This window comes from Mytilus californianus, unplaced genomic scaffold, assembly GCF_021869535.1.
Source record: "Mytilus californianus isolate M0D057914Y unplaced genomic scaffold, xbMytCali1.0.p SCAF_9, whole genome shotgun sequence".
Taxonomy (NCBI): Eukaryota; Metazoa; Mollusca; class Bivalvia; order Mytilida; family Mytilidae; genus Mytilus; species Mytilus californianus.
The window spans coordinates 52,821,577-52,833,591 of NW_026262745.1; the positions used below are offsets into that span (position 1 = coordinate 52,821,577).

General features: G+C 30.8%; 1 protein-coding gene across 1 annotated transcript in view; it reads right to left on the bottom strand.

The window, feature by feature from the left end:
- Positions 1–8,707, bottom strand: part of LOC127715362 (uncharacterized) — a 79,377-nt gene extending 70,670 nt beyond the window's left edge. Inside the window, exon 1 of the mRNA XM_052221397.1 lies at positions 8,551–8,707. Within this exon, the coding sequence (XP_052077357.1) occupies positions 8,551–8,586 (36 nt within the window). The 5' untranslated portion in view covers positions 8,587–8,707. The remainder of the gene's footprint in view (positions 1–8,550) is intronic.
- Between the last annotated feature and the right edge of the window lie 3,308 nt (positions 8,708–12,015).

Sequence of the window (12,015 nt, forward strand, 5' to 3'; positions counted from 1 at the left end):
CTTTTTTTTCGTCATATTTGTCAATGTTAAAGCTTAATGGGATATTATTATATTTTTTTCTGTATCATTTGTATTCAATATCTCAGCTATTCTTCGTTTGCTGTTATTGTATTTTAGTCCTTATCATTGTAAAAATTTCTTACCGTGCACATTGATGATGGCAGATTTAAACGGCCTTCACTGGCTATACAGCCCTCGCACAATCGGGTAACCCGTCCCCCTCCCCCAACATTGTTGTTCGAAGTTTATGAATAATCATAATGAATCTCATGAAATGGGCATAAAATGAAACTGAAAATAGCTTTATTATATATAATTTCTGCAGTTGTTTGTTACATGATCATTAATTGTAAATAGATAAATGCTTGACACCTTATGATACAAGTATTTGTTGTTTTACGCATCAAAGAAGATTTAATATTTCAATTATTCTAAAGTAATAATTTTTAAAGGGAGGTAAATCATATTTTTTAAAGAATTATAACAAAAACTTTATTCCACATTTCCGTGCTTTTTAGGGTTAAATTGTTAAAAGAAAAATGCTGCTTCACATTGTGTTTTAAAAAAGAAATTCCTTATTTCTCCACTCTTGTAGTGTTCTATATTTTTTTTAATTTATTTCTCACCCTTTCAACGTGCAGCGCGGTGTGCTAATAAAATATACAAATGTCTTTTAATTCTTGAACAAAAAAAAATTTAAAATTCAGTGGAGGATTCAGATAAAGCGTGGTGGGTGTACGACACCCTCCCCTTTAAACGGAATATATGTTCTTTTTTTCGGTATATAAAATCGTTCAACATTTTTTTGCAATCCTCCTATCAGCGGTATACGTATATGTTTTCGGCAATTAGCACCCCCCCCCCCTTTTCCCCTTCAAAAATCCTGGATCCACCCCTTAAACTCATGCATGGTGTCTTCGATTGTTAAATTAAAAAAACGTTATATATAGTATAAAAAAACATTTGAGTCTTATGCAACTTTTTGGTTTATAGACATATCTGAAAACTGGCTGCTAGCGGAGTGGCTGCTAGCGAGTGGCTGCTAGCTTGAGTCTAGCGTATTGCGGTTGTGCACGCTGTTATGAAAACGGTTCTATGTTTTGCAATATGGTTGATCATGTCGACTTATATATTCTTTATGAAGGTTTTTTCCCCATAAACAATACATTTTTTTTTATCAGATATGCTGGTTACATAAAATATATCTTTTAATATTCATTTTCTGTTATTGACACGCAATTATGACGATTTTTTACACATATATTTGGTGTAAAAAATGTCAGCATTAAAATAATAATTTAATTTTCAGGTTAATATTCTTCAGATACTTCAATTTCAAATGAATTATAACTTCATAGTTTAGTGAATCAAAGAAATTAATATCCGAAAACGCAATTTGATTTTCTATCCTACTTGAGCCTTATTCGTTTGAACTGCTGAAATGATGTACATGCAATTTTCTGAAAATACATGTAACATGACTTGACTAATAGATCTAATAAAATGTGTTTATACTGCAACAAGTTGTGGTTATTCCCTAAATAAAGTAACACAGCTTTATTTTGTGCAATGTCAATTTCATTATTAAATAATACGATTAAAACAGCCCTAATACTACCAAAACGGCATGTGTCATACTGGTGACGTCGTCCTGGTCATATAAATCACGTGATCTATATTGCTTTTCGGCCCGGTCCAATATTTCCAATACGGACTGGCAATGAATCCTGAATTACATGTAAACATATATTGTGCATGTAATTCAGGATTCATTGCAGGAATTGCCAGTCCGTATTGGGTCTCGAGGCCAATACAGCAAACCTTGAATCTATACCAGTGCCAATACTGAAACAGCCAGTTAATAACACTATATTATGGACCACTTTTTCCACAATCAGGGGTTTATTAAGGGATGAAAATAATTTTGAAATTTGTTTTACAATTTAAATAGCTATATAGATGTATTAACTTGAGTTGCAGCATAAAAACAATATTAAAAAATAAATATGTACACATTTTGTTTTATTTTTTTGTATTCAGGAAGGGCTCGGTACAACCTCGCCCTTCATTTGCGGATGCAAAAAAAAGGGGGGAGGGGGAGCTTTTGTGGGAAAAAATTCGTTGATCATATAGGGAATCAATGAAGCATGACTGGAGCGGGCCCCTCTTAAGGCAGTCACCACTCCCCCCCCCCCCTTTTTTATGATAATTTCTGGATCCGCCGCCAGTGCATTTCCCCAGATTCTCAGCCGCATACAAAGAAGTGGATATTTTTCTGACATTGACCCTATATTGTTTAATTATACACGTGATTATACATGTCAAATGGTGTTTGAAGCCGTTTCAACACAGAAAATGACAGACAGGTGTTATATTCTGTATATATATATATATAAACAAGTCTAAATTGAAAACAACGTTCAAACCTATGATTGCGTTGGATAAAAACCGCAATTTTTATACGTGTGCATGTAACAAATTTCGTTGTAGAGGGGTCTAAATACGGCACAAACAACATTTTTTCAAAAGACCAAAAGAGTGAAAAAATATATTTTTACAAAAGGCATTTAACTAACAGGTCGAACAACTGATGTTCTTAAACCCTGCTGACTATATATAATTATATATATATGTATCGATCATATCTATCTTGTTTAAGCTATAATTGTTGATAACGTGCATGTCTTTTATTTAAATTGACATCGGGCATCAAAGATTGAGCTTCAGCATGTCTTCTTTTTTATAGTTAGTTTAATATGTACATGATGTACACCAAAACACCACGTGTGACTTCGTGACTTCGTGTTTTCTATTTTTATTTTTCTTGAGACAACGTAAGATATTTATAGATAAGCTTTTACTTTTGCCCCTATAAATATCTCAAGGTAAAACCCAGATGCTATTTTTACATATATATATCATGTATATAAATGATAAATATTCTAATTTTGATAAGTTGCACATTTAAGGCTACGGCACGTCAACGTCACAATTCCTTGATCAATATTACAGAAATATCATCTTTTGTTTTGCATATCAAACTCATCTAGTTTTGAAAAACTAAAATACACCAGGTACACGTTACACATATTAAAACAATGAGTCACGCTTTTGATTGTATTCCAAATTATATATTTTACGTATTTACACCAAAATGTCGTTAAATGAGATTGGATACCCTGCATTTATCATGCCTTTCAATAACATATGGTCAAATCACCGGTAGAACCCTCCTAAATAATGAAAATTATCATTCTCCATCATGTAAAATAATTTGTGTACACAAGATACACCTAATCGGGGTAACGCCCTGAGTGGCCTCACATTATACTTTATAGGTACGATAAGATAAGATAAGATAAGATAATTTTATTGGTTCAAAATCCAAAATTATAGGATTGTTACCAAGACAATACATAAACATACAAACAAAATCTGACCACATTTATAAACATTATATATATATAACTGTAGATCCCCTCCATTATTAAAAGAAAATATTGTTACAATAATAAATGAATGTATATAATCTCTGCTGAGGAGGTGGTTCCACAAAGTTATTTAGTACTCAATAAAGCATTTCTAGAATTATACATGGTGCTTATGAATTTTACAATAATTTTAATTATATCAGTCTCACCACAGGTATACAAGAATTTAAATCTTGCTTCATTAGTCATATTTAAAAAAGAGGGAACTATTTCACTAATTTTGGAAAATAATTGTTCTCTAATTGTATTTAGTTTTGTACATATTATAGTGAAATGAAATTCATCTTCTACTTCTAAAAGACACAAGGGACAAATTCTTTCTTCTACAGGTGTTTTAGTGTGTCGTCCTTGTTCAATTTTAAGAACACTATTACTTATGCGAATTTTGGCAAAATGTCCTATTACTTTTCTGTCAATATTTAACAATAAATAGGTTTCCAATTTGTAATTTTCTTTAAGCTGCCTATATGTTCTGAGCTTATTACCGTGCAATGATTTATCATCACAAAAAATATTTTCTATCCAATAATTCAGATATCTATCATTGAGTTTGGTATGAAGTGCATATAATAAACAAAATGATAAACGCCTTTTTGAAATAGTATCATGATTTTCCCAAACATGTGAAAAATTTAATGTAGCAAGTAGCTGTTCAATCTTTTTCGCAAATCCATTGGTTAATTGTAGGTTTGAACTATATACATCTTTAAGTATATAATTATTACCAGAGTTTATCTCATGCAACCAGAAGCCAATTGACAGTTTTAATGCTTCTATATATAAAAACTGGATACATACCAAGTTCAGCTGGTACTGCTAAATTGACAGCTGTTTTATTTACTCCAATTAAAGTTTTTGCAAATTTAATCTGAATTTTATTGGTAGCCTATGCCCAATATTTTGACTCTAGATTTGTAATATCTTTAATCATATATAGAGACCAAACTTCCTTACAATAAAGAAGTATAGGTTTAACACAAGCATCAAAAAGCTTGAGGTGAGGTAAAACATTAATATCTTCAGAAAATAACAGTTTTCTAATACAAATTATAGCTTTTGAGGCTTTTTTACAAAGAAGTCTCACTGCCTCCGTAAAACTACCAGAGGGTTTAAACAGTATACCCAAATATTTATATTCTGTACAGTGTTCCAAAACATTATCATTAAATACAAACTTGTCTTTTGTAAGTTTTTTACCAGATTTGTTAAAAATCATAATTTTGGTTTTGTCAAGATTTACTGTTAAATCCCAACTAGTGCAATATAAACTTAGCTTATCAAGGCATTTTTGTAGGCCATTAGCGGTTTCAGAAATAAGAACTAAATCATCAGCATATAACAAACATGAAATATCATTATCATCTAACTTGGGAGGATCACATGTGGAGTCAAAAATAGGGGGTAAATCATTAATATATAAAGAAAATAATGTGGGACTTAAAATACACCCTTGTTTTACCCAAACTGTGGAATTAAAAAAATCAGTGACACCTTCAGAGATCTTCACAGAGTACAAAACCTCTTTATACATATCTCTCATTATACTGAAAAAGAGGCCATCTATGTTGTAATAAGACAATTTGTAAAAAGAGAGCCTCCCTGTTAATAGTATCAAATGCCTTCCTGAAATCTATAAAACAGGCATATATCTTTTTTGATGATTTAAATGCCTTATCAATAATAGTTTTAAGAGTCAAAACATGATCACTTGTTGGACTTCCCTTTCTAAATCCAATTTGCTCTCAACAAATAATTTTATTTCCTTCAAGATATTTTTCTAATCTACTATATAAAACTTTAAGAAAGAATTTTCCTAAACAACTTGAAAGGGCTATACCTCGATAATTAGATGGATCATTAAAACACCCACCCTTAAAAATGGGCTTAATAAAATTTTCTCTCCATAAAGTTGGGTAAATACCAGACTTTAAGAATAAGATTAAACAATTTTACATAAACATCAATATTCATATTACAAGATATTTGCAACATTTCATTTGTAATACAATCTGAACCACTTGCTTTATTATTCTTTAAAGATTTAGCTGCAATAACCACATCCTCAGTTGTAATATAACTGTTTAAAATCTCAGTATTACAATCATTAAGAGCAGTATAAATTTTCTGATCGTTAAGTACATTTTTATCATAATCAATATTCATTAATTTATTAAAATATTCAAACCATTCTTTAGGTTGTATGTTAGAGCTAGGATCCTTGAAGTTCTCCTTTTTTAGTTTTTTAATAGTTTTCCAAAAATCATCTGAACAGCTATTATTTGAATCTATAATCTGTTTTATCATTTTATGTCTAAATTGTCTATATTTTTTCCTTATGACTTTATTTAATTCCTTTTTATGATATAATACTTTGTGTCTAAGACTATCATTCCAGGGCTCAGTACACAATTTTCTAGTCAGACTTTTTAGAGACCTGTATTCAGATTCACATTCATTATCATAATATGGCTTTTTTGCTTTTCTTCGTTTATTTCTCCTGGCTATAACAGGGGTTTTATTAGTATTACTTAAAAAAGCAGCATTGTATAATATTGATGATATACTTGAGACTGTGTCATTAACACTTTGAGCTAAAATGGAATCAAGTGCGTTATTTGCATCCATTTTTTGGGTTAAATTATCTAATTCAGAGTTAATAGTTTTAAAGTTTAATTTTAACATATTACACTTAAAAATTTCTTCTCGTTTATTAGTCCATTTAACTCTTCTAAGAGTAAGCTTTACATAATTATTTAATGGCTCCTTTACTTATTGAGATAGTATGGTTATTGAAATTGGACAGTGATCAGAGATTGTTGGTTCATATTGACCTACACTAAAATTTACAATATTTGGTAAAAATTCAGATGAGCATAAGCAATATTCATCAATAGACACACCATTATGATTATAGAAAGTGATATTATCTTTCGAATCACCAATATAATAGGTGTATCGAGTTTCTAAATACATAAAATGCAACAAGTGTTTAACAAATTGAACGTGAACAGCTAGCTTATAAAAAAAAACAACAACTCGTGATTGAATAAAATACTAAATCTATAATATATATGTTTGATTAAATTTTCACAGTATACAGCTAGATGTTCCACTGCCAGACAGACAATGCATATATATCCTTAAAAGTTTATAGTTTATACTAAAAAGTTCAGCCCCTTCAAATAGTGGCTGCAAATCTGAAGAAACCTGCTGTGGACATTAAGCAAAACTTATTCCAGTCCGCTTTTACAAAAGCCAAATGAATGCATAATCTTATATGAAATCTATGTTTTTTTCTATATACATGTATATACATAGATATAGGAAGATGTGGTATGAGTGCCAATGAGACAACTCTCCATCCAAGTAACAATTTATAAAAGTATAAACCATTATAGGTCAAGGTACAGCCTTATGTATGTTTGCATAAATTGAATCAGTATGTGATGGCGTAAATGAATTATGCGATGGCATTAAAACGCCATTGTGACACTATTCCCGCGCCATACGTTTGCTGCAAATCTGCAAACAACATTTACCATCCAAAATGAGGGGTCTCACTAATTAGCGACAAGAAGCGTCAAGAAGCGACAAGAAGAATAAATTTAGCGACAAGAAGCGACAAAAAGACTATTTAGCGACAAGAAAACTAAAAAAAATATTATTAGAATACATATATTAAAAAAAATATGCATTGACAGCAATAAAGAGATTTTCATTTTTTTTTATTATATTGATAGATGAAGAAATTAATGAGTCAAGATAACATTTGGAGGTTTGCCTGTGATCTGAAGAATTTCTTTCAAAGAATTAATATTGATGACAGCTTGCATATATCATCAGCAATATTTTGTTTGTTTAATAGAATAGGTACCTATGTATTCTGCTATTGCTTTTTCATGGTTTCAAGAGAATGGCCAGGCATTTTTTTCATACCAGCTGATTATTTTCTTGTATTAAAGAATTACTTCTTTTCATAGAAGCATAATGACGCTTAATGATGAACAAATTAGATTCATGCTTGGAGTAAAGGACGTGTGTCCCTTATTGTATTACTACAATAACATTCAATTAACACCTACAACTTTGTACACGTGTCAGACTATACAACTACACGCGCCAGAATATACAATAATTGTAAATAGTGAGCAACTGTTGAACACTCAACATTGTCTTTAATTACCTTTAATCTTCAATCAATTTTAAACTGTGCATAAACATCATACATATCGTTTGATAAGTCAATACCTAAATAAAATATTCACGTTTTAGTAACAATATCTTTTCTGGACACTGATTCACGTATAATGCATTTTGCATGCAGGTCAGTTTATTATATTTTAGACAAAGAGAGTGTTAAAAAATTTATAAAATAAATATATTATTGTTCTAAATCACAAGAACATGTAAAAATTTATATCATACTATGACAGGGAAATGTCTATATTTATCAATATCTATCAATATATTTAAAAAAAATAATGAAAATCACTTTACTTTCCGTATATTAAAAGAAAAATGTCAATGCATATTTTTTTAATATAATATTTTTATTAAGTTTTCTTGTGGCTAAATAGTCTTCTTGTCGCTAAATTTATTCTTCTTGTCGCTTCTTGACGCTTCTTGTCGCTAAAATTCTTTGTCGCTAATTAGTGAGACCGAAAATGAGTGTTTGTTACAAACTGAAACACGCTTCTGCAAATTAATCACAAAAACGAAAGACAAACTGAATTCATTTACATTAGGCATGTTAGGTAGGAAGCCTATAAGCTAAATTATAATCCGGGTACCTTTGCATGCCAAGAAATTGCCTCCGTTGAAATTTTGCAAACATCCCATAGAGCAAATTACATGGATGATTAATTTTGACCATTTGGTATATGGCTGTGTTTTAAGTGAGACGTACACGCGGGTCATAAATTAATTTATTGAATTCAAATCTTTAACTACTAATGGATGCCGTAGGAGGTCGACCGGAATTTTTAGCGAGGATTTCTTGGCACGATAACTGTTTATTAATAAATTAAATATATTACAGTGGACTAAAAATAATACTCACTGATAATGCTAGCATACAGTACATACTAATTTCCATTTATACGTAAACATCATTGTCATAAATAACTCGAAGGTCATTGGTTAGATTGTTTAAATGTATTGAATCAAATTAAGGTAAAAATATGTCAATTCAGGTTTATTTACATTTGTACACGTTAAGAACAATTGTAAATCAGTGGAATATATTAAGTAAGGGGAGAGAAAGCAATGATAATATGCTGGAAAGATATCATTCGAACTTTTTTGACTTTTACGATATCATACGAATAAATATCAGACATTATCGAAAAATATTTACTAAGTTATAACATGAATATTTATATTTTGAACTCAATCATTTTAAAATTAAAATGGCAGTACACAGTTTCGTCACTCGAATTACACGTATCACATGAAATATAGTTTTGAATTGATTTGATGATTAATTATTAAAAGTTAATTATGTATGATTACTGCTAATTGGTATTTATTCACAGCCTAATTTGGTGTTATTGTTGAGTGTTTGAAAATCATGATTGTTGTCATGGTTGTTTTAACTTGCGTTGATGTAAATACTGCATGTATTTAGCTTGGTATGAGTAAAACTTTGAAGATTTTAAATAAAAAACATGAAAGATAATTGTTTTTAACTGCTTGGCTCCTTTGATCTCATGTGTGTCAGAATCTCACTTTATTCATAAACAATGAAAAAAACTATTTATAGCGATACACTATCCAAACATGATTAAAAATTATTCAACACAAAAATAAAATACTGGTCGTCAGAATCTCACTTTATTTAAAAACAATGAAAAAAAATGTTTATAGCAATATATTTACCATGACACAAAAAAAACCTTGTCAGAATCTCACTTTATTAAGAAACAATGAAAAAATATATATTTATAGCAATACACTTACCAAAACTCGTTTACAAATTATTAAAAACAAAATCAATAAAAAATGGGCGCGAACGTGTAGGGTGCGAACGGACTTTGGGTGCGAACGTGTAGGGTGCGAAAGTGAAAGGGGGGCGAACGTGCATGGGGGCGAACGTGATTGGGCGCGAACGGACCCGGATTCACTCAAAGCAATGCACATGTTAAAATCGGGATATCGGCAACTTAAAAGGGGGGGGGGGGGGGTGTAGTCTCCATTCATAAAGCATCGGCATGTTCATATTTTATTAAGTCCCTATTTTAAACAGATGTGGTAAGAAACTTATACATTCATTTTCCAATCAGAACCCATTCCTTTTAACAACATGACTTTTTCTACTGAAAAGTAAAATTTCTTGGGTGTAAGACCATATATATATTTAAACCCCAGACCATCGGGTTGGAAGTGATTCTCTACATTGTATATTAAATGGTTTTCGTAAACATTTTTAATAATTAATACATTAATGTGCATGTATTTTTTAGTATGTTTATGTGATGACAGATTGGTATTCATGCATCTTCGCTAGCCAAGGGTTACGATCCACACCCTTCCTCTCCACAGGAGTGGATCATAACTTGTGACCTTTGGCTAGCGAAGATGGTGCTTATGGTGCAATGGCAAACATTTAATGTATATCAGGACAAAAACATGTTAATGTAATACATGTATGAGTATTTACAAATCCTGGTATTAGATGCTGAGCCATATTTTTAAGGCACTGGCTACGGTTACATGGAAATGTAACAATAATAAAATAATTATTGTTACATTGGAGACTAATTGCCGGAATACAGGGTTGGGTAAGGAACCGATTAATTACGAATGTAACAATAATATTTGTGTCTACGGTTACATTGCGTTATTGTTATATTAACGAATGCCATGTACGCTAGATTAATCTATAATAGTTTTGTTGCTTAATTTTTTAATATGTACTAGATAATATCTGTAATAATGATAATAATAATTATATTATTTATATTCAACAAATTGTGTTTAAATAGTTTTAAGTATTAGTTGTTTTGATGTTCTAAGAGATACTGCTACACTTTAGTAGTGCCAAAGGCGAAACATATAATTTTAATGGTTCGTTGTTAAAAGAACTTGGACTGAGAAAAGTGTTCACTTCTATGTATTTAACTGCACACCTACCCTTATTACTGTCATTATACTTTGAACAATGGATGAAGTGATTCCTATTACCAAATTTGTTTTGGGTGAAAAATTCAAAACTTAGGATGCATTTGAATCGAAACTAAACCTATATCAAGACTCAAATTTCTAACTTAAAAAAAGTGCAGAATGGAATTGAACAGTATGCAATACAGACGTGCACAATGCCGCATCACTGGTTTGTAATTGCTGCTTGGAGTGGTTTCACCAAAACTGCGTCGGACTAAAACATGCTCCTTAAACAACGTACTGGATTTATAGAAACTGTCACAGTAAATAAAAATTTAAAAATAGTAGGCAATTTTGTAAATATCAAATAGAAGTTTTCAAGTTTTATTTTAATACATATTTCTAGTCCCATCGTACATTGCAGTGCATTGGTGACGATGTAACAATAACGCAATGTAACCGTAGACACAAATAAAATTATTATTGTTACATTCGTAATTATCCGGTTCCTTACCAAACTCTGCATTCCGGCAAATAGACTTCATGTTCAGAAAACGATATCTGTAACAAACATAAATTATTAGCTACTTCTTTACAAGCAGAACCAAATACAATGAAAGTCCCAACTATGTACTGGCTTCCGAAGCTACACAAATCACCTTACAAATATAGATTTATTTCGTCTTCAAGTCATTGTTCCACTACTAAATTGTCTATTCTACTTACTAGTACACTTGGTACAATCAAAAACCTGATAATAAATTGTTCAAATAAGGCCTTTGAAAATAGTGGAACTAACTACTTTTGGAGTGTCAAAAACTCGTTGGAAGTACTTGATAAATTGCATGCATATATTGGTGATTTTGAATCTGTTCAAAGTTTTGATTTTTCTACCCTATATACCACTTTGCCTCATATTCTTATTAAGAAAAAATTCACACACCTAATTAAATGGGCATTTAAAAAGTCGGAATGCGAATACATATGTTCAAACTCTTTTAGGTCATTTTTTAGTAGCAACAAACAAAAGAGCTATGTCAATTGGACATGCTTTGATACTATATCTGCCCTTGAATTTTTACTTGATAACATTTTTGTTCGCTTTGGAGATTCCGTATATCGTCAAGTTATCGGAATTCCAATGGGGACTAACTGTGCACCACTTATTGCGGACCTGTTTTTGTATTGTTATGAGTTACAATTTATGACTAAAATCAGCAAAGACCCATCGAAACAACATCTGATACAAACATTTAACAATACTGTTAGATATTTGGATGATATATTGGCTCTCAATAATGACAACTTCAGTATGTATACTAAAGAAATTTATCCTGTTGAACTTACTTTAAATAAAGCTAATAATAACAATGACCACTGTCCTTTCCTCGATCTTGATATCTATATCATTAACGGGAAGCTT